The sequence below is a fragment of the Lynx rufus genome, unplaced genomic scaffold, assembly GCF_022079265.1.
Source record: "Lynx rufus isolate CCGP_SWC_20201006 ecotype Redwood Valley unplaced genomic scaffold, mLynRuf1.p SCAF_18, whole genome shotgun sequence".
NCBI lineage: Eukaryota > Metazoa > Chordata > Mammalia > Carnivora > Felidae > Lynx > Lynx rufus.
In genome coordinates this window covers 2,544,246-2,567,748 of record NW_025814832.1, presented here as the reverse complement: position 1 = coordinate 2,567,748, position 23,503 = coordinate 2,544,246, and the positions used below count along the sequence as shown (strand labels likewise).

The window sequence follows — 23,503 nt, the reverse complement described above, 5'->3', positions numbered from 1 at the left end:
ACTTACAGATGATATGCTTGTATATCAAGAAAACCCAAGAAAGCCTGCTAAAACACCCACTAGGATTAACAAGAGGATTTGAGAACTGACAGGATGCGAAGTAAAAGTACACAAGTACAAATCAATAGTTTACTCTGTGCTGACTAATTAGAAGGAAAAATGGGAAAATTCACTCATAATTGCAGCAAAAATTACAAAATGCCTAGAAGCAAATTTTGAAAGAGAATTACAGGTCCAACATGAAGACAATTATAGAATCTTACCAAAGGGCAAAAAGTAAGACACAGAGAGGCAGACAAAGATTTTGGTCCCTCCAAATTAGTTAAGTGTAACAATTCCTACCTGATTCCCAGTGGAGTCTTTAGAAAGGAATGGACTCAAATGTTCCGTTGTCCATTGGAGAAACAAAATGTGGCATAGTCATGTAGTGACATATCAGTCGGCCTTGGGGCACCAGAGTGGCTCAGTGGGTTAAGTGTCCGTCTGACTTCGGCTCAGGTCATGATCTCTCGATTAGTGAGTTTGGGCCCTGAGTCTGGCTCTGTGCTGACAGCTTGGAGCCTGGAGCCTCCTTCAGATTCTGTGTCTCCCTCGCTCTCTGCCCCTCCCCCACTCACTCTGTGTCTCTCTGTGTCTCTCAAAAATGAAGAAACGTTTAAACAAAATTTTTTTAAAGAAATATTAGCCCTAAAAAGGGTTGAAATACTGACACCAGTTACAATACAGATGAACCTTGCAGACTTTATGCTAAGTGAAAGAAGCTAGAGACAAAGGCCATGTAGCATATTGTTGCAATTACATGAAATATTCGGAACAGGCAAATCCACGGAGACAGAAAGTAGATTGGCGATTGCCAAGGGCTGGGGAGAGGGGAAACAGAGTGATTGCTGATGGGTACAGAGAACATGTGATGAAGATGTTCTGGAAATGGACAGTGGTGATAATTGCACGACTTAATGAATATTCTAAAAACCACAGAATTTCAAAGGGTGAATTTTATGGTACGTGAGTTATATTTCAATTTAACAAAATGTGCCTTTTTATTTTATATTTTTTTAACTTTATTTATTTATTTTGAGAGAGGGAGAGAGATGAGGGAGAGCATGAGCAGGGAAGGAGCAGAGAGAGAGAATCCCAAGCAGGCTCCACACTGTTAGCACACGGCCTGACACAGGGCTCGAACTCACAAACCGTGAGATCATGACCTGAGCCGAAATCGAGGGTAGAGTCAGAAGCTTACTCAACTGAGCCACCCGGGTGCCCCAGAAATGTGTTTTTCTTTTTTAAGAATTATTTTATTTTGAGAGAGAGAGAGACAGCTCAGGTGATCAGGGAAGAGGGACAAAGGGAGACAGAGAGAATGTTAAGCAGGCCCCATGCCCAGCGCAAAGCCCGAAGTGGGGCTCCATCCAACGACCCTGGGATCATGACCTGAGCCGAAATCAAGAGTTGGGACACTCAACTGACTAAGCCACCCAGGTGCCCCAGAATGTTTTGTTTTTTTTTAAAGAATGGCAAGGTAGTTTATTCATTTTTTTGCATAAACTTTTTTTTTACTTTATTCTTTTTTTAATTTTATTTTTTATTTTTTAAAATTTACATCCAAATTAGCATATGGTGCAACAATGATTTCAGGAGTAGATTCCTTAGTGCCCCTTCCCCATTTAGCCCATCCCCCCTCCCACACTCCCTCCAGTAACCCTCTGTTTGTTCTCCATATTTATGAGTCTCTTATGCTTTGTCCCCTGCCCGTTTTTATATTATTTTTGCTTCCCTTCCCTTCTGTTCATCTGTTTTGTCTCTTAAAGTCCTCATATGAGTGAAGTCATAGGATTTTTCTTTCTCTGATTGACTAATTTCACTTAGCATAATACCCTCCAGTTCCATCCACGTAGTTGCAAATGGCAAGATTTCATTCTTTCTGATTGCCGAGTAATACTCCATTATCTTCTTTATCCATTCATCCATCGATGGGACATTTGGGCTCTTTCCATACTTTGGCTATTGTTGATAGTGCTGCTAAAAACATTGGGGTGCCTGTGTCCGTTCGAAACAGCACACCTGTATCCCGTGGATAAATGCCTAGTATATTCATTTTTGAGAGTGAGAGAGAGAGAGAGAGAGAGAGAGAGAGAGAATGGGGGAGGAGCAGAGACAGAGAGAAAAAGAATCCCAAGCGGGCTCTGCACTGTCAGCACAGAGAGCCCAAAGCTGGGCTTGAACCCACGAACCGTGAGATCATGACCTGAGCCGAAAGCAAAAGTCGGATGCTTCACCAACTGAACCACCCAGGCGCCCCAAGAATGGCAAGGTAGTAGAAGGAGCTGCCTGACCAAATAAAGCTTATTCTGAAGGTACTATAATCAATACAATTGTATAGCATTGTCACCAGAATAAATAGAATATTTACTTATAGAATAAATAAATAGATTAGTAGAACAGAATAAAGAAATAAGAGATCTAAGGACGTATGAAAGCTGAACATAGGTAGTTTTTCAATTCACTGGGAAAATAACAGGTTTATGTCACAACTGAAATTAGCATAATTAGATTTCCACCCCGTTCCATGTGTATTCAGAAACACACTGCAGGTAGGTTAAAGATCTAAATTTTAAAAATAACCAGAGAATGTATTAGAGAAAGATCAGAAGCGGTTTTGCCGCTATGTTATCTCAAAGAGAGCCGGCGAGACTGAGGCTGTGGTCAGCCGGTTGACTGACTACCTGACTGGCTACCCTCTCCCTCTTTTGACACGGGCTGTTGATTTGGGCCAAGAACTTGCCTACAGACCCCTTGATAAGCCCTCTCCCAGCTCATTTATGGCAGGACATTCGTTGTTTCCCAGGATGGGGCGGGGAATGGTGTGGCCTGAGTGGCCCCGGCTGCGATCTGCATGCCTCTGGGAGACTGCACACTCCCACCTGCTCAGCCTAAATGGAGAGCGCTCCATGCTGCTTCCCCCCGGCAGGCCACTGCTCCAAGTTGACGGCAGCAATGAATGCAGCCAGCTTGGCACCCTCCTGGGTCTCTCTGTTCCCCTGTGAAATGGAAGGTGTAAGATGTGGAACCAGTACTATGGATTCTTGGGTCTTAATCCCTTTAGAGCCGGGCCCACCTCTTCCGTAGACTTCTTTCCTTTGAGCTGGATTCCCGCCGTGGGGCCAAGTGCAAAGATATTTGCTGGTGGTAGGGGTGGTGGGTGCCATATTAACCTGGCATATCTGGGTAATAAGAGCTTCCTTTTTTTTTTTTTTTTTTTTGCCACATGCTAGAAAATTTAGGGAAGGCACCTGTAGCTTTGGTTCAGCAGCTCAGTGATGTCAGGACAGATGTCTTTATAATTCTTGCTGTTTCCCTCGTGGTCACAAGATGGTTGCTGTGGTTCTAGCCATTAGTCACTCACTACAAAGAATGGAAGAAAGGTCAAAGGGAGACTGGGCATTGGATGAGCCTAATTCCGTTTAAGACCTAGACAGAGAGCCGAACTGATCTGACTGAAGTCATTACCTGTGGAAATTATTCTGATAGGATTTTGTGCTTCTCTGCCTCCAATGGCAAGGATCCTTAATATGATGAGGCTTCTTATTTTCTTCAGCCCGCAGTGCTCTGACTGAGGCAACATTGCCCTGGACCTGCTTAATGGTTGGTCTACACCAGCTTGTCCCTCTGGGGCTGAGCCCCTGAAATTGGGGGCCTGAAGCCCTGAGTCTAGAGTCCATGCATTGGTCAAAGGGCTTTCTAGATATGTGCACTTTTCTCAGATGGGAGCCAGAGAGCTGGGGTTCCTGGGAGACCGACCCCCGGATTGGTAAGGCTTTGCTTACTTGCCTCTGCCTGGGAGCCTGGGGCTGGGAAGGTGGGAGGGCACCCCTTGTGTGAAGCCTTCGACACTGCCCTGTGGCCTGGCCAGACTCTGGAGGACTTTTCATATTTCACTTCCACCCTAGTCGCCATAAAGCCTTACCCACGGGGTATAAACAGCCATTTCCTCCATACTCCATCCCCCCAGAGATGGCAGAGAAACCTTGATGGGCCAAAAGGCCCCTGGCTGAGGCACAGGCAGACCTCTACAGCTCCCATGGCTGTGAGGCAAGTTCACTTTCCCGTCTCCCCTGAGGCCAGGGTCACCGTCCCTCTCCAGGGTCCTCCTACCTCCAGCCCCCTGGCATCCCCTACGAACAGAGCACAAGCTTCCTAGATGGATTTGAACAGATTTACACACAGGTTGACTTCAAGGTCTGTTCCAGAAAAGTACTTCAAGGTTTTGGATTTGTTCCAGTTGGACAGTTTTGAGAAAAACAGAGGGGTTTCATTGCTACTTCATTGGTTCACTAAATTTTAAACGATTTTTTAAAAAATCCTCAACTGTGGTTCTGTTGGCAGTCTAGCGAAAGCAAGCTTCAGGATTGTTTGGGTTGAACAGTCTGGTTCAGATCAGGCTACACATGTTTACCCTGGGCCACCCTTCCGGAATGACCCCGGCTGACCCGCCCGTGCCACCACGTCCAGTATACTGGGTGCTGTGTTGGCCACAGTCAGAGTTCTGTGGCTCACGGTCGTTATCTCATCTGATGCTCAGACAGCCTGTGGGGCAGCTGCGGACGGCAAAAGTGGTTCTTCGTGATGGACGATCCGACCTATATAGGCTGCAGCCCAGAGGCATCTGAGTCCCAGCCCATCCCCCTCCCCTCTGAGTTCAACACAGAATAAACCATTGCCCAAATCACCACACGCACCAGCTGTCCCCTTTCAGACTTGGCGAGAGGATTTTTGGTCGCCAGGAACAGAGACCACCACCAAAGGCAGCCCCTGTACAGGCATAGCCACCAGGCTGCTGGGAAGGTCTGTCTCCCAGAAGCAGGGAGGGAGACAAGGCTTGCAAGACCTGTGAGGTGGAGGAGTGTGGCAGAGGCTGCTCCTCCTTCTCAGGGAGCTCTTGGATCAGCTGCGTCCCCTAGCCTCACGCCTGCACGCCCTTCCTCTGGCCCCGCTCTAGGGACCCCGCGTCCACACTCAGCGCGGAGGTGATTGGCCCGACTCATTCCTACCCGGGCTGTCCCTTTTGCACCTAGCCTGTACCCCATCAGATATAATAGGTGGCGTGGCTAGCTAGGACTGCCCTCCCGCAAAGCAGAGCTGGGACAGAGCAGGGGGTTTGGGTCCCTTGCTCAGGAGCCACTGAACCCCAGAATGGAGTGTTTTGTGTCTGACATGGTAGCAAGTTCCCTGTCACCGGGAGCATTCAAGCAGAGGCTGGATATTATAGTAGAGCATATTGGATACTTTATATTGTAGAGGATACTGTGCTTCAGAAACTGGGGGAAACTCACTAGGGGCTCGTTACTGTGTGTGCAGAATCTGCCCCCATATTGTGACCGGGGCTGGGGAGATGGGGATGCATTCTACGGCCCAAGGTCAAGAAATCCACATGACCCTCCAAAGCGTTGAACCAGAGACCTCTGTCTCGTTAGTGCGGAGCTGCAGCCGACGGAGCTAATAAGCAGTTCCGTGGCAGCCGTTTTTCCATCAAACGCATATGCTGTTTCCTGACTTCTTAACGCAGCGTGCTATTTATACCAGTAGATCCATTCATTCTTAATGAGCCACGGTTGTGGATTGTAAAATGTTTTATTTTCATACAGGATTGCTCACTGCCCAGAGCCAGCTGTTGCTATGCCACCTTCCTTCTTTCCCCGTTCCTAAGAAATTGGCATTTTGGAAGCTCCTCAGAGCGCTCAGCTGCCCTCTCCCACCTCCTGCTCCCCCCCCCCCAGTGTTTCCCCAGCAGACTCTGGCCTTGGCATTTCTGTCACGTTGGCCTGGACGTGGTGCGTGAACTCCCTGCAGCCTTCGGAGCAGCTGGGAGTGTGTGCTATGGGCAGAGGGGTCAGGCTGGCTGAGGCGTGGAGGAGGCAGAGGACAGCAGAGCAGGAGGGCGTCCGTGTTGGGAAACGGGATGCCATCTGTCCGCCAAGGGTTGGACACGCGCCGGTGTTAGAGGTCGCAAACTGGTGGAGCAGTGACTCGATCTGGCTCCCTGCTTTATGCTCACCGATAACTTTTTTAAACATGGAAAATCCTCATTAAAAAGAACGTGGGGGGCGCCTGGGTGGTTTAGTCGGTTAAGCGTCCAGCTTCGGCTCAGGTCACGATCTTACGGCTCGTGAGTTCAAGCCCCACGTTGGGCTCTGTGCTGACAGCCCAGAGCCTGGAGCCCGCTTCCGATTCTCTGTCTGCCTGTCTTTCTGTCCCTCCTCCACTCACGCTCTGTCTCACTCTCTCAAAAAAAAAAGTAAAATTCTGGCTTCTTTTTTGAAAATCAGGAAGTCTGCCAGTACTGCCCCCCCTCCCGGGAAAAATCGGACAAGCTGAGTCGCAGCTTCCCCTTCACCCTGGGCGCGTGGTCTCTGGTTTGCCACAGTCCCCACCCCTCCCTGTTGTCTCTTGATGCTGTGATCATCACGCTTACAGAGTTATTAAGAAGAAAGTGAAATAGTTCTGGTTTCCACATCCCTATGAAAAGAGAGAGAATAGGACTTAGACCAACAGGAACATCTGTTGCAAGAAAAGTGAGCATACCTCTCTGTGGAAATCAATACTCGTATCCAGAAATGTCGTAAATGGAGCAGAGCAAATATCATGTCCGGCTCGCCTCACCCACTGGCCCCTCCAGCTCACCAGTGGAAGACAGAGCCTGAGCGCGTCACATCTGCATGTTCCCACTCCTGACCCTGACCCCAGGCTAGGGACGCCAGTTCCTCTTCCTCTCTGAGCCCTGGTTGCCCCATGAGTGGGATGGAGAGACTAGGGATCCTGGACAGAGTCTGTTCTCTTCCAGCTTTTATCTTCTAGCTCCAAATCCAAGGGAATGAAACTTTCTGGAGAAATGTCTGGCAGGTGGTGAGCCCCGTTTCAGCACTGGCCCTGCCCCTGCACGCACACGCACGCATGCACACGAGCCGGGAAGGACTGTTTAGAGAGGAGGGTGGGAGAAGCCGTCTTCCCACCACCTGAAAAGGGCACTGTGGGTCCCTCACTGAACCCCTTGACTCCGGTCTGCATGGGGTTGGTCTGCTGTTCGGGTCCAGGAAATAAATAAACCAGAAAGAGGCACAGATAGTGCTGTCTGGGGCTTCCACCAGCCATTTGGGGAACTGAATGCCATCCTTCTCCAAAGGCAGGAGAAGGCAGTGGGGAGGGTGCCAAGTTGCCCGAGCCCATGTGGGCCCCACTGGGGCAGACACCCAACGGCCAGCCAGTCGTTGGGCTTCCCACGTGGCCGCCAGCGCTCCGTGCTCTGAGGGCCAGGGTACCGTCTGCCCGTAGGTCTGTGCAGTGAAAGAGGCATGCGTTGGGCCTCAGTGGCGAGTGGCCAAATAAAACCAGCAACTATTGTAGCCGCGTGGATTGCGTGGTTGCTCACTGCAGGCTGTGCTGGGCGCCGTGCATTCCTCTGACACAGGGGGGCGGGGGTGGGGGGCTAGACTGCTGTCCCATTTTATAGTAGGGCACGGAGAGGTCAAATAACTTGCATCATAACCTCAGTGTGGGCAGAGAGATCCCCTCAGTCTTCGGGAAACTCTGCCCTTTCCCAGGGAAGTGGAGACCTGGCCACCTCTTATGTGGCTGTGTTTTGAAAGAGAAGCCCACGCATACTAATTTGTCTTGACCTTCAGAGCCCTTGGTGAAGCCAAACTCTAGTCCAATGCCAGTGTGGGTGAATGGGGGCGGGGCATTCCCAGAACAGAAGCCCTAAGCTTCGGCAGGCTGTGTCGCCCCCACTCCCGCGCCCCACTCCTGCCCCAGCAACCCTTCTGCCTGTCCTGGGCATCCTCATTGGCTTGAGGATTGATTTCCCAAGAGCAGAAGGCCCTCATTAGCCACACCACAGAGGTCAGGGCCGTGGCTGTCGCTTCTCATTTGCCCAAACCCAGTGACGGCCTCAGCTGATCGGGTGATTCCAGCTGTAAGGTGCTGGGGACTCCCAGCCCCCACTCCCATGGCATCCGAGCCAACAGGAAAGCAGGGCCCTGTCCCCCGAGCCAGCCTCTGGCTTCAGCTCGAATGACGTGCGCAGAGCTCCTGCCGCCGTGGGCCAGGCCAGGGCTGGACTCCACCTCACGCAGTGACGCACACCCTCCCCAGCCGCTCACCTGTCTCACCATATAAACACCTACAACTCAATTCTGCCCACTCTAGATTTCTCAGCCTTTGGGGATCTGGGTAAAGTGAATCACCCTGGGCCCGCCTGCCCTGTCAGACTCTAGTAAAATCCAAGGAGATAGCATCGCGGCTCCGCTCAGTTCGGAAGCTCTCTCCTGGGGCCGCCTGTCCATCATAGGTCAAGGCCAGCCTCGCAGGCAGGATGAGTTGATTCCTGACTGCTGGTCTGGGAGTCACAGCAAAGCTAGGAGAGTCTGTCTGCCCGGATCTCCATACAGGACAGCAGGACCAGGCCTCTCCTGCCTCACTTGCCTCTGGGTCCCCCTGGGGCTCAGGTAGACCTGGCAGCCCATCCCCCACACCCAGGCTCTGAGCACAGGCCCCATGTCCCTGAGCTTCTGCTCAGGTGAGGGAACCAGAAGGACAAACCCAGAAGCTGAGAAGGCTGGAGCCTGAGAGAATGGGACTGAGAGGCCTGGGGAGAGAGAAAGGGGGAGAGAGAGAGAGAGAGAGAGAGAGAGAGAGAGAGAGAGATGCAGACCCAGAGACAGACAGACAAAGATGCTGAGAGATGAGACTGGAGAGAGAGAAACTGACAAAAACAGAAAGAGGAACTGAGAGAAAACCCCAGGAAGACCCAGAACACAAAGACATACGACACAGACAAGACAGGGAAAGAAAGACAAGGGAAGCAAAGGCAGACAGAGATTTTTTTAAAACATCGGCAAAAAGGAGGCACAAAGAGACAAAGTAAAGACAAAGGCCCAGAGATCCACAGAGACAGAAGGAGAGAGAGAGCTGTGGTCAGGGACAGAGCAAAGCTGTACTTTGCATCCCAGCAAAGGCAGGAGATATGCACTCACTTTGTTTCTTCTCTGCCGTAAATCAGCAACACTAACCTGCCGCAGAGAAACAGTACGGACCTCGTGCCCGAGGTGCCTGAGCCTGGAGCCTTTCTTTGAGCCAGCGGGGCTGTCCAGGCCCCAGAGAAGCCCACCACTTGGCCTTTGCCCCCGTGGGACACACCAGCCCTAGCATCTCTAAGTTGTGCCCATTTTTAAATTTTTTTTTCAACGTTTTTTATTTATTTTTGGGACAGAGAGAGACAGAGCATGAACGGGGGAGGGGCAGAGAGAGAGGGAGACACAGAATCGGAAACAGGCTCCAGGCTCCGAGCCATCAGCCCAGAGCCTGACGCGGGGCTCGAACTCACGGACCGCGAGATCGTGACCTGGCTGAAGTCGGACGCTTAACCGACTGCGCCACCCAGGCGCCCCCCAGTTGTGCCCATTTTTAAATGCCACCTCTTCCGAGATGCCCTCCCTGACTTCCCTTCTCCCTGAACACTGTCTGCCTCCCCTAGAGAGTATCATGTTCTCGCTGGAGGAAGCTGTCCTTATCATCCGTCCATCTCCTGTTCTACCTGGAGCTCCTCCAGCAAGGGCAGGACTACAGGATTTCAGTGCTGGCGACCACATCACTATCGATTTGAAGACTCGTCTTCATTATCCAGTGCCTCCTGTCTGTCTGTGAATCCAAAGGAGGGAGTTAATTAAAATCAATGGCGAATGAATAAACAAGCACAGGAAACCCTCCACTCCCCAGTGGTCAATTCCCAGCCTGGTCTGGGCCGTCCCTGCTGATGTCCCTGGTGGCAGCTTGGAAAGGAGACCAAGGAAGGAAGGAAGCCCCCTGGGTGTCGCACACTCACCCCGCCCTCTGAGGTTGTCCTGTGATATCCCCACCCCACAGATGAGGAAATGAAGCTCAGGGTGGTCAGGTCACCGAGATCTCCTGGACTCTGGGGTCCAGGAGGGAGGGAGGCAGGCTCTATACCTCTGTGACTTCACAGGACCCATTCCTATGAGGACAGGCTCCCCAGCCTTGAGGCTCCCTTTCTCCTTGTCCAGGCTCTGACTCTCTAGAGTCCTAGAGGGAGTTTTCCAAACAAAGGAAGAACCTGTTCCTGTGGCCTGGCCTTGGATTTGAAAGAAGAACAGAGTCTGTGTGAACAGGGCATCCCACCCCCCACCCCACCCCGACCCAGGCCCCGCTCACCCCTTGCCCATGACAACCAGCCTCCGACAGCTCCTCCCCTCATTAGTCTGTCCCTGGCTCCGGCTGAGGCCACCAGCAGCCTGGCTTGTCCCACTTGAGTGTCCTTCAAGGGGGAGGAGGCTGTGAGGAGGCGCCTGCTCGCTGGAAAGTGCGCCCCTTCTGGAGTTGGCTCGCCACCACCTTGCTGACCACCGGTTGGTTCTGCTGTCTCTGTATGGTGCTGTACCCTCTCCTGGGGGGTGTTTTCAGAAAGCACTCAGCTACTCACTTTGTGCCTGCTTGACTCAAAGCTCAGTGTTGGGGGCTGAGGGAAGGAGTCAGATGCAGATTAAGACATGGCCCCACCCTCAAGTGTTTCCTGGTACAGGTGGGGAAATCAAGGCAGGCACTTGTAGGAAAAGAAATGCAATGCCAGGCGGTGTCCGAGAGGGGCCAGAAGAGCCTCGCCAGCCGTGGTGGGGAGAGTGAGCAAAGGCCTGTATTCCATCTCTCCTTCTCCGGGGCTGGAAAGACTTTTCCGGTAGAGGCACAATTTAGATGAGTTCCTGGAGGATGAAGTGGAATCTAATTTTTAAAAATATGTATGGTCTCGAATGGCTTTTTTTTTTTAATATTTATTTTTGAGAGAGAAAGAAACAGAGGGCAAGGGGGGAAGGGGTAGAGAGAGAGGAAGACACAGAATCTGAAGCAGGCTCCAGGCTCCGAGCTGTCAGCACAGAGCCCGACGCGGGGCTCATACCCGTGAACCGTGAGATCATGACCTGAGCCGAAGTCAGACGCTTAACCGACTGAGCCACCCAGGCACCTGTATAGCTCTTTAAACTTACAATGCCTTTTGTCCTCCTTGATCTTATTTTTGGGAGTTATTATTGTCTCCATTTTACAAATGAGAAGATTGGGGTTCAGAGGGATGAAGGTCATTGCCCAGGAGTGTCCAAGGCAGGGCCAGAACTCAACCCTAGATGTCAGGAGTGAACTAGAAGTCTCTCACATTGCAGTGGGCATGTTGGGGAGATAAGGGGAGACCTGGGCTGCCTGGAGGGCAGGACTCCTGAGGGAGCAGAGCCCTTAGGGTGAGGCCAGACTGTGGGGTGCCCTGCCTGCAGGGTGGGGAGGAAAGAACAGAGATCTCAGCAGTAGGTAGGCCTGGGCTCAAATCCCAGCTTGGCCTGCAAAGGGCCCCTGAAGGCGTCTAATGTTCCCAGTGTCCTGTACATCACAACCTAGGAACCTCAGCCCCTTGGAAGAGGCCAGGCCACCCCTGTGAGGTTGGCCGGGGCACTGAATACGGTGACTCTGGAGGCCAGCCCTGCACCAGGTGGTGCGGGCCATGAGTTCAGGATGACCCCCTCAAATAAAAGCTCCTACCATGTTCCAGGCACTGCCTATGTTACTTTGCTAATGCTCACAGCTCAGAAAAGGACCCATCAGAGCCCATCAGAGTGCATCTCCACCAGCCCGTACCTTCCTCCTGGTACCACCAAACAGAGCCCCAGACTTGGTGGGGTGGGGGGGGGGGCATCTCAGGGGGATTTCAGCAGCCTGGCCTTGTTTGCAGGTGAGGCAGCCCTCGCCTGTCCCAGGAGGGACAGTTCTGCGACCGCCCTCTGCAGCCTGGTAGGCTGGGTAAGGCTAATTGGGGATGTCTGTGCGTTCCCCAGGGCCTTAGCATCTTTCCTTTACGTTAAAAAAAATTATTGTGTTTTTAGTAGGCAAAATTTTCCACCATCTGCTTTGCCTTGGCAGAATGTTTGCTGAAAATATCTCTCTTCCTCTCTAATTCCCCGTAGTTTCTGGGGGCTTTGGGAGCCTCCAAGTAGAGCAGCAGCTCACAAGTGCCTCCCAAGCTCACGGGCTGTCCTTGTGCCAGGCAGGCGGGTGTTGTGGCCCAGAAGTCCCATCTCCCCACCTCTCAACCAGAGAGGGACCCTGGGGTCTCTCCCCTGATGATACAGAGCTGATCTGAAGTTGAATCCTAGGATTCAGACCCAGTAGCTGCCTGGGTTGGTCTCTGCGTGATGAAGTCCTGAGAGATGCCCACGGTCACAAGGAAAGGTGGTGGCAGAGAAGAGCCAGGAGCCAGGTGCCCCCACCCAATGCAGTGCTGTGAGGTCAAGCGGCCAGCATCCTGCCTGTGCCCTGGACCATCCCGGGCAGGGTGGCTTCACAGGACGGCAGCTGCCACACATGTCCTTTGAGGCAATCAGGAAAGACTTTCCAAAAGGAAAGACTTCCCCCACCCCCATGTACCCAAACTCTAAGTTTCCATGGTGACAGTCAAATTGCAAATCCATCTAAGAGTGAGCCAGGAAAAAAAAAAAAAAGCTGGCCTATCCCCAGAGAAGTGGGCATGGCTGGCGCTGGGGCTAGCCGCTGCTGAGGACGAGAGCCGAGCAGAGTGGGACAGCCCTTCTGGGGCATGCTGGGAAAATCCCAGGGATGCCAGTTCCCCGAGCAAGTGGTCCGGGGTCTCAGGCCACCGTGGTGGAGGAGGCCCTCCCTCCTCCCTGCCTCCTGGCAGAGCCCAAGTGAATCCATTTGGCGACTCCTCCTCCTTGGGAGACTAGTGGGACAGTCTTCTCTCTGGTGTTTTCCCATCTTCAATCTGAAAAACGAGGCGTGGGCTGAATACAAGCACTCATCGCCAAGCCATCCTAGACTGTCTTTGGGGAATTCGAAGGGAAAAAATCAGCCTTCAGACACAGTGTTTTGTTGAGGATGGAAGAGCAAGGGCCAAAAGATTTATGAGCCTAAAAGCGTCGTTAATAGACCTGGAAGATTTACGATCACAGCTGCTACGCAGCGAGAAGGGTGGCAATGGCAATCGAATGGCAAATTAGCCAAGGTTTGGGTTTTATGGTGACAGTCGGAGGGGGAGGAAGAAGAAAAACTTCATCCCTTGCTGCTGGAGGAATATTTGGGCAAATGGCGTTTGCGTTGGACCCTGTCCAGGGACATTCTCAGCAGTGTCCTTTTGGTGTGTTTCTTTCCTACTGACAGGAAATGCCAAGGCCAGGCGTGGACACTGCTGGCTTCTTTTGGTTTCTTTCTTTCAAGTAAAGTTTATTATGGTGGATTAGAATGGGATCGGGTTTGCACTGCAAAGACCTCTAAGCTGAGGCCTGGCCCCGGCTCAAAATCCCAGATGCAATGAGCAAAGATGCGCCAGCCAAGGGAGACACAGCCTAAGGGAAGGAGTCTTGTCAGCTGGCCGGTTCTCTGCTCTGTGACACCTTCATAAATTCACCTGTCATCTGGAACCATTCCCCCCTTTCCATGGCTATGGGCATCGGGGGTCCATAAAAGGAGACAAAGAACAAGTCAACGGACTAACTTGGGAAACATTTAGTTTTTTCTAAACCCTGCACAGCACAGGCACACGGGAACTGCGTAGGGCGTTGCCTCCCGAACTCTGCCTCCAGAGATTGGATGCTTTGGACAAGACATACCCCTCCCCACAAAAGCTGCTCTCTCAGCGTACCACGGCATAGTCCTTCTTACAGTTCAGGCTCACTCCGGGACTCATGTGACCCAACACTGTGCACGTATGACAGACGACACACCAGGGAGGAGGGTAAAGAAGTGGGATAAAGAGCTCACCACCATACATGATCTTGCGGTTCATGGGTTCAAGCCCCACATCGGGCTCTGTGCTGACAGCTCAGAGCCTGGACCCTGCTTCGGACTCTGTGTCTCCTTCTCTCTCTGCTCCTCCCCCGCTCACGCTCTGCCTCTCTCTGCCTCTCAAAAATGAATAAACATTTTTTTTTAATTAAAAAAACAAAAAACTCACCACCATAACCTGAGTCCTGGACACCCTTTCCCATCGTCTCCTTTGGAGTTCTCGGTATTTTGTGCCCTTTGTCATCTGTGCATTGGATTGAGGCACTGTTTCAAGATCAGGGAGCCACATGTCCCCCAGGCCCCCGCTGCCCCAGCCCCATGCCCCCTCCCCGCTGGCCCAGAATTATGAAGATCGTGCATATGAAACATCAGAGAGGTGGAACGTTCCAGGTCAAGAAGAATGAGATTACCCATAAGCATCTCTGCCAGAGACTTGGGGAAGCCAATGTGGAGATCAGTCCCCGCTCCCCTCAGGGACTTCCTCTCTGCTCAACAGGCTGCCAGACGCCCTGCCATGGAGGGGCAGAATCCTCCCTGATTCCTTTGCAGCTGCCCCAAGGGAGACAGGGAGGCACAGGGAGCTGCTGGCTGCTTCCTGCCCACTTCCCACTCCCTTTGTCTGGAGACCCGCAGGGTTGGTGTTTAGTCACTTTAGTCAGGCTGACTGAGTCAAAAATACGTAAATGCTTATAAATCCAACGCCCATGAGGTTCGGTCAGTGGAATCGTGATCAGAGAAACCCAGTCCGGGACCTGCAAAGCAATGGCAAACTCAATTAGGCCATTGCGTTTCTCAAATACTATGAAGGGGCATATGGACCACAGCCCCTCTGAGCTCCCAGCTCCTTTTGAGTCTACGTCACAAAAGCCCAAAGAGCCAAAGCAGAACTCTTTCTTGAAGGCCAGGAGGGAAAGAGAGCAGAAAAAGCAAACTCCTTGAGCAGATAAAGGAAGGAAAAGCTGGGAACTTCCACGTTGACATCACTCTCGCCCCACCCACATGGGTCAGGCTGTGCAGGAGAAGTTCACCAGCCTCAATCAGGGGTGCACTTTGGCCCCTGCCCTCCAGGAGCCTGGGGGTCCGCTGGGGGAAAGACACACGCACACTGAAAGCCGAGAGTGGCTATACCAAAATGCGTCAGGTATTCAACCAGTCAGGCGCGGGTGATTGGAGGAGATGGTGTCCAAAAGGAGCCGGGAGAGGGGTGTCCGGCTGGCGCAGTCAGTAGAACATGTGAGTCTTGATCTCGAGGTTGTGAGTTCGAGCCCCACGTTGGGGGTAGAGATTACTAACTAAATAAATAAAAAGGAGCCAGGAGAAGAGCCATGGGCAGGGCGTTCTGGGCAGCGAGAAGGGAGTAACCACAGGAGGTACCAACTGGCAGTTTGGTAGGAACTCTGAGAGGTGTGGAGAAGCCTGGGCAAGAGAGCAGATTGTGCAGGATGCAGCTAGAGGAGTAGACAAAGATCAGGAGCATGGGCTTGTAGGTTACAGGGAACGTCTAAAGAGGGACGAGCTAGGATCTGTGTGTTAGCTGGAGCGTTCCCCTCTGAGCAGACGGACGTGCCTGAAGGAGGGGCCCGGGTGGGAAGTTATTGAGGGAGACCAGACCGGAGACCCTGAGGCCCTGAGCTAGGCAGGGGCCGTGACCGATGGCGAGACGGCCACTGATTGGAGAACCATTTAGGAGGTGAAACTGGCAGAATGTGGCGATGAGGGGGAGAGAAGAGCTCTGCTATGGAAGCTGCGGGGTTGAGAATCTCTTGATTATGGTTGGCCAGCTCCATCCCTCTGGTTGCCGAATTCTGTGACCCGTGACCCCCTTTGCTGAAAGGTGACCCAGGCTGAAGGCACAGAGGCTTTCCAGAAGGCCTTAGATCTGGCTAGAAGCTACATGACTTAGGTCCTGCCGCTGCTGCCCCGCCCCTGTGCCCACTCTGGGTTTCCCTGCATGACCAGGCTGGTCTTCCTGTGGGCTCTTGGTACCACCTCAGGATCCCCCTCTGCAAGTTGCTCCTCAAGCAGCCCAGCTGGTCAGACGCAACCTATGAGCCACCGTTGGCATAGACTGGTTTTATTTCCAGTCCCGTGTCCCGCCAGACAAGTCCCATTGGCACGGGGCTGACTGGCAGATAATGCTGTCTAGGCACCTGGCATAGTGCCGGGCAGAGGGCACCCAGCCCCTCCAACCCTCCCTCTGGAACCAGGTGTCTTGTACTCTCTGGCCAGGCACACTGACTCTTTAATGTTTATTTATTTTTGACCCGGGGGCGGGGGGTGGAGAGGGGGGAAGGGCAGAGAGAGGGAGACACAGAATCCGAAGCAGGCTCCAGGCTCTGAGCTGTCAGCACAGAGCCCCACCCTGGGCTCGAACTCTGCATGGCGAGATTATGACCTGAGCCGAAGTCGGACATTCAACCGACTGAGCCACCCAGGAGCCCCAAGGCACACTGACTCTTGCCCCATCCACAGAGTCAGTCACCTGTGAGAGCTACTTACCTGTGATCCCAAACCTTTCTGTGCTGTTGTACTTGGTATTAGAATTACATCATTTAATTAAATGTTACATAAACTGATGAAAAGAGCCAGAAAAGACAGTCATTTCATTAAAACCAGGACTTTGGAAAGTCTTGATAGAAACTACTTGCTTAAAAAAGCTATTGAATCAGGTGTGGGCAGGACGACTGTAAAAGGCAGGAGAAAGAAATGGAAAAAACAGGGACGGATTCTGCACTCCTCCTGCTTTGCCAGTGTCTTTAAGCTGTGCTCCAGTTTAAAGAAACTGAACCCGGGGATCACAGTGCAGTATGGATGCAGCTTAGACATGGAAGATTGTGTGGGCCCATCTCAAAGAAGCACCCACCCCTACATCAAAACATTGGCGGATGGACGTACGTTTCTGTGCTTAAAATGAAAATGGAGGGGTGCCCGGGTGGCTCAGTCGCTTAAGCGTCTGACTCTTGATTTCGGCGCAGGTCACGATCTGGCAGTTCGTGGGATCGAGTCCTGCATCAGGCTCTACACTGGCAGCGCATAGCCTGCTTGGGATTCTCACCCTCTCCTCTCTTTCTACCCTGTGTGCATGTGCACACGCTCTCTCAAAATCAACTTAAAAAAAATTAAAATAGAATGTTCAGCCTCTGAATACATCCTGTATTATGACTCCCACTGTGGATTAACCAGCCAAATATGGTCCCATTTAGTCCAGAAAAGATTTCTACCACAGTAGGTGTCCGCCATGAGAGCTCCCTCTCCTCCCCTCTCCTGGGACTCCAATCCCATCAGCCTGGCTCCCTTCTGCACTCACAGGGCCCCAGTGCGAGTTACTGGATGAACTGGGATGAGAGCCGAGGCCTGCTGACTTCCAGTTCATTTCTTCCAGGAAAATCAGAGTGGTCACAAACACAGGGTGTGGAGCCAGCCTGCTAGGGAACTAATCCCAGCTCTCCCACTTACTGCCTTGAGCGAGGGCCTCGGTTTCCTCACATGTGAAACGAAGGTAACCCTGTCTTCCAGGGGTTGTTGTGAAGCATCCGTGAGTTAGCATATGCAAAAGTGCTGGCAGAGGGGAGGCCTGCCCTGGCCCCTCCAACCTGCATGCCTGCTGGTAGTGACCAGCAGCGGTAACCTCCTATGCTGGTGTCTGTTCTTTCCAGTGGTTTCCAGTGACAGTGACAGTGACTCGGATCTCAGCTCCTCCAGCCTGGAGGACAGACTCCTTCCGACTGGGGCGAGGGCCCCCAAAGGTGACAAACCCCAGAGGGAATCAGGTAAGCATAGCCAGTACACTGCTCGTTTCCAAAGCCCCGGGTGCAAGTGGCTTCGCTGCTTCCTCGGGCTGTGGCTCCCCAGCAGGTGTCTATGGAGTTGTTCTAGATCAGGGAGGAGAAGTGGGCCTGGGGGCTGGGATGCTTCAAGCTGAAGCATTAGCACCACTGCAGAGTGGGAGGAAAAAGAGCCCCAGGTGTATGTGCAGGGGCGGGGAAAGGAGGGCGGATCTAGCTAACCTGCCTGCACACCCAGAATTCCTCCCCAAGCTCACTGCAAGCTTTCCCAAGATGAGACTGTGCCTTGTGAGTGATGACGGTTGCAAAAATCAGGTACGAAGTTCTTTGGGCTCAGCTCTGCCGTGAAACTACGGTGGGGCCCTATACACATACCTTGACCTTTTGGGCCTGTGTTTCCTTCTTTTTATTTTTTTCTTGAAGTTTATTTATTCTGAGAGAGAGAGCACAGGGCGGGGGGCGGGTGCGGAGAGGGGAGGGGCAGGGCGAGGGAGAGAATCCCAAACAGGCTCCACCCTGTCAGCTCAGAGCCAGATGCGGGGCTCGAACTCACAAACCATGAGATCATGACCTGACCCAAAGTCAAGAGCCAGTCTCTTAACTGACTGAGCCATCCAGGTGCCCCCTCTCTTTCTATTTAGCAGGTGGTCCCCAAAATTTCTCCTGAGTTTAACATCTTGGAGCTCTCCTCTGTGACCTTGTCATGTGAAAGAGCCTTAACGGCGTCTTGAGGCTGGTGCAGAGAAGGCCTCGGGCATATTTTTCTTTCCTTTAAACACATAAAAGGCCTTCTGGGGACCAACGTCATTCAGAGTTACTCCAGAGGTTAGAAGTGGGATATTTGAAAGACATTTCAGGAAGGTTGGTTTTAGGGCATAAGCAAAGAGCTTTATAATAACTGCCCCAAACTGGAATGACATGCCTCCGGTGCTGTCCTGGGGCCAAGGTTGGGTGATCTGCCAGGGCTGATAGGGAAGGAACTCCCGGTGGGGACAGCAGTTCAGGCTAGATCAGAGATGGCAGGTGCCTGGCACACGCACTTCTACTCCCACGCCTGTGCCCATGGCAGACATTACTAGCGGATCATGATACTCTTTCCCACAGAGCCTGACATGGCGTCAGAATCCTCCTTGGCACAGTTATCCAAGTGTTCAGTATCAGTAGGTGGAGGCAGCACAGGAGACGACCGGTGCTGGACTGGATGATCTCTTAGGCCCCTCAGGCTAAAGATTCTATCTTTTAAAAGTGTGAAGGAGGGGCGCCTGGGTGACTCAGTCGGTTAAGTCGGTAGAGCATGCAACTCTTGATCTCCAGGTCGTGAGTTCAAGCCGCACATTGGGTGTAGAGATTACTGAAATAGATACATAAACTTAAAAATAATAACCCCATCGGGTTAACGGAGGTATATGCCCTTCCCCCTCCTCATTCTATGAAGTCAGGAAGAACTCCTCCTTGTTGCCAGTTTTCATGTGGGTGGCTTGTTCCTTACTGAGCTGACCCAAGGGCCCATGCAGTGGCCTTTATATATCCTGGACCATTCAGCACTGGCCAGAAGGTGGGGTCACGCCAGAACGTGACAGGCACGTGGGGGTGGCAGGTAAGGGGCTCCGGGCAGACAATCCCATAGATACCCATCACAGTTTCAAATGAGAAGCTTTTACGTCAGCTCCTTATCAGGCTGACATCATCCCGGTCTCAGTTCAAGGTCCAAAGAGCCCACCCGTGGTCTCTTCCAGGCGGCAGCACGGAGTCCCCCAAGATGAGGCCCACCTGCCAGCCCAGCCACCTCTCGGAAAGCCAGAGAAACCTGGCCAGTGAGACCGGGACTGGTTCTGCAGACCCACAGCTGGGCACCCCACCCTGGCCAGACCCCAAGGGCCCCGGTGAGTACCAAGCCGCTCCTTCTAACCCAGCCTCCTCCTCTCCCTCTTCCGCTCCCCGTGGTCCTCCTCCCTCACTCAACCTGCCCAAACTGGAGAGTACTACACGACATTTGCAATTCTGTGTTTATTGAGCACCATGCCAGGCACTGGGGGGAACAGAGGTGAGCCAGACCCCACACCTGCCTGCAATGAACAGAGAGGGACCCAAAATAAGGACAACCACCCCCTCCCTTCTTAGTAATCATAACAATGGTTGTTACCATCCACTGCTTTGTACATGTAATCTTTCAAAGCATTTCCCCATCTCCACAGAGGCCTTAGTAACTCCCATTTCAAGAGCACCTACTGTGTGCCAGGCACCCCAGTCCTCACCAAGCCCAATTGTGTGCCCAGTGTGGGCAGATGGGAGACAGTCCTTGACCTCCAGAAACCTAGCATGTGGCTGAGGAAGCCGAATCAACTCACCCAAATCAGCCCAGACCTAAATCAGAGGGAGAATTCAGGACCCGTGGAGCTGGCAGCATAGAGCCTAGCCTGCCCTTGCACCCCTAAGGTCCCCTTGCATTCTACTGGAGTAGTGGATGGCAGGCTTATTACCCCCATTTGATAGGTGTGGAAACCAAGGGTAAGAACCCAAGCTCCACCCTGCCGTGCCCACTGTCCCTGTCTGGCCAACTAGGGATCATCATGCAGTGGGGGGGGGCGGGGGGGGCACGTGGTGAGAGTCCTCAGTTCTGCCCTCGCACCCGGGGTTGCCTGGCTGGCTCAGTCAGTGGAACATGTGACTCTGTCTCGGGGTTGTAAGTTCGAGCCCCATGTAGGATATAGAGATTACTTAAAAAATAAAATCTTGGGGCGCCTGGGCGACTCAGTCGGTTAAGTGTCCAACTTTGGCTCAGGTCCTGATCTTACAGTTTGTGGGTTCGAGCCTCACATCCGGCTCTGTGCTGACAGCTTGGAGCCTGGAGCCTGCTTGGGATTCTGTGTCTCCCTTTCTCCTGCCCCTCCCCTGCTGGCGCTCTGTTTCTCTAAAAAAGAAATAAACATTAAAAAAAATTTTTTTTAAGTAAAATCTTTTTAAAAAGGAAAGAAAGAAGCCCCAGCCAGACCTGGCACCTCTGGGTCAGCAGACCTGTGGGCACGCAGTGCGTGTGTGGGTCCGCGGTTAGCTCCATGCAGGAGTCTGCATTTAGGGGTGCGGGAGCCCATGTGTGCTGGCAGCCACCCTCCAGGAAACCTCGTGGAAGCTCCCACCCACTCCCTGTCTCCCCTCCTCCCCTTTCTCCTGCCTTAATGGTGCCAGGAAGCTACAGGGCAGGGCGTGTAAGAGAGGTGGCGGGTGGGCGGGTCTCTGGGAGAGGGAGGCCCTGTGGCTGTGGCTGTGGAGTGGACCCTCTCCCCTCCTTCCCGCCTCCTGAAACCCTCCACAGAGGACAGTTTGGAATCAGCCATGTTTTAGTCCTAGCCCTGCCGCTCCCAGACATGTGAACTTGGACAGACCATAAAATTCAACCATATGAAATTGCATTTTTATAGATGAGAAAGAGCCAGATATTGGCAATCATGTGAGTCAACCTAATATTTGATCTCTCTGTGCCCAATTCCATTATTGCTACGGGGGGGACCCCCCTGTGTTCCTCATGGGGTTGCAGGGAGGGTGAAATGCAGTGTCCGTGTGGAGTGCCTGCCCTAAGTAAGTCTTTGGCACAAACCTAGCAATGGAGGCCATGTGGCCCAGAGCGTAGAGAGCCTCCGGGGCTTATGATACAACCCAAAGAGGATTGGTCTACAGGGAAGTTTGGGGTTTTTTTGTTTTTTTGGTTTTTTGAGAGAGCACAATCGGGGGAGGGGCAGAGAGAAGGGGACAGAGGATCTGATGTGGGCTCTGCGCTGACAGCTGTGAGCCCAATGTGGGGCTTAAACTCACGAACTGTGAGATCATGACCTGAGCCGAAGTCGGATGCTCAACCGACTAAACCACCCCAGACGCCCCGACAGAGAAGCTTTCTATTGCCATGCCCATTTGCTCTTTCTGGCATCTAAGATCACCTGTGTTGATTACCCTGGGTGTCGATGGACACACTGAAGCACGGGGAGTAGATGATTTGCCAGCAACGATGCAATGAAACGGAGCAAAGCTCTGGCCGGGGCACCAGCCCCCAGTCCTCCCTGGCAGATCCCTGTTTAGTTTCAGAAAGGGAAGCTGCTCCAGGTGTGGGGTCACTCCAGCAAGGAGCCTGTCTTCCCTGCGGTCACCCCATCTCATTCCCAAAGGTCAAGCTGTCACTGGGGACGGACTCCGCCTCCACTTACCCTAGAGCGGCCTTTTTTTTCCTCTCCCCTAAAGGCAAAAGGCACACCGGGGCCAGTCCTCGCTGCTGACATGACCTCTGAAGTTCCTCTCTGTCTGCCCTGGCAGAGGCGTGATTGGTGCATGGAGCAGATTTTCCAGTGGAAGAGTTTGAGAGCGAGAGAAAGCTGGAAGGGTCCCCAGACCCCTCCCGGCTCCTTCCTGACCGGTCTCGGAGCCCTCAGCTGGCCAGCCCTGTTGGATATGACCTCTGACTCAACAAACCAGTGTTTGTGGGGCTGGGTCTGCTTCCCCCCTCACTCAGTGCCTTTCTGCACCCTTCTCTCCTGGGAGCCCTCCTCACCTACCCCCACCCCCCAGCCATTCCGCTCACCATGACCTTTATTTATTGTCCTTTGCCTGCACCCTCCCTAGGCCTACCTCCGTGTTCATTTTAAGTTTGTTCTTGTCTTGTGTTGGGGTGCAAGGGCCTTCAGGCCCTCCCACGTGCACTGCGGCTTTGGAGGGCACTGGGCTGGGCTTTCTCCATATTTGTATTAATGGAAGCAGAGTCCAACCCTGAACGTTGCCCTTCAGAGCTGAGCTTGGCCCCTAGAGACGAGCAGTGGGTCCAGAGAGTGTGGGATGAGAGGCTTGCCCACCCTCCCTTTGCCTGTGACTCTGGAAGGTGGGAGCAACATCCTCCCTTCATTCGGGGCTGGCCCAGACACTATGGTTAAAACCTGGTTCTTGCTTAGGTTTCCTGGAACCCTCTGTTGGCCTCCCCAAGTCTTGCTCAGCCTCTCTCCAGCTGGTGGAGCTGGGAAGGGTTCCGGTGGACACTGTGAATTCACTCATTGAAGACCAGCCTTCAGCGGAGTCCCCAGCTGGGGTGCGAGGCTCCCCTGAGCCTTTAATTCACTTCTCTTCAGTAGGTTCAGTTTGGCATGAAAAATAAGTAATTCAGAGTGTGAGCAACTGCTTCTGGAAAACCCTTCCCTGAAGACAGAAAGAGATTGAGTGAGAGAGAGAGAGAGTGTGTGTGTGTGTGTGCATGTGCGTGCGTGTGTCCGCTTCTCTCATCCTTCCTGCCACTCTCCCACTGGCCCCCATACCTGGTTCTGGAAGGGCCTTCTCTCTGGGCTCTCAGGCCCCCACCGTTAGCTTTTTTGCCCTTGCTGCTGGCAGACATAAAAAGACTGTTTCCGTGTGACAAATCATGCTTCAGAATTCAATAAAGATTAGAATTTGCATTGAGCCAGTGTGTTGATCAACAGAGCACAGTCGCTTATGTTTCTGAGATGCATCGATCGAGAAATGGATGGAAAGGAACATAGTATGTTGGTCACTGGAGCACTCCCTAAGCCACAGTAAAAGGAATGAGCTTGATCTATGTGTGTTAGGAGAGCTCACAAACCTCACGTTGAATGGAAAAACAAGGCCATTGATGTTTTAAAAAAAAAATTAAGTATACATATAATCAAAATGAGCTGTGCAAACTTTTTTTAATTTTTTTTTTAATTTTAATTTTTATTTATGAGAGAGGGACAGAGTGTGAGTAGAGGAAGAATGGAGAGAGAGGGAGACACAGAATCCAAAGCAGGTTCCTGGCTCTGAGCTGTCAGCACAGAGCCTGATGTGGGGCTCCAACCTATGAATCACAAGATCATGACCTAAGCCAAAGTCGGACGCTCCACTGA

General features: G+C 52.4%; 1 protein-coding gene across 7 annotated transcripts in view; it reads left to right on the top strand.

The window, feature by feature from the left end:
• RPH3AL (rabphilin 3A like (without C2 domains)) overlaps window positions 1-23,060 on the top strand; it is a 146,239-nt gene extending 123,179 nt beyond the window's left edge. For 6 of the 7 annotated variants that reach the window (XM_047080656.1, XM_047080651.1, XM_047080649.1 and 3 more), the window contains 3 exons: window positions 17,502-17,615; window positions 19,367-19,513; window positions 21,861-23,060. In XM_047080656.1, the coding sequence (XP_046936612.1) occupies window positions 17,502-17,615; window positions 19,367-19,513; window positions 21,861-21,895 (296 nt within the window). In that variant the 3' untranslated portion in view covers window positions 21,896-23,060. The remainder of the gene's footprint in view (window positions 1-17,501; window positions 17,616-19,366; window positions 19,514-21,860) is intronic. The other variant, XM_047080650.1, reaches the window with a different exon arrangement.
• Window positions 23,061-23,503: the final 443 nt, after the last annotated feature.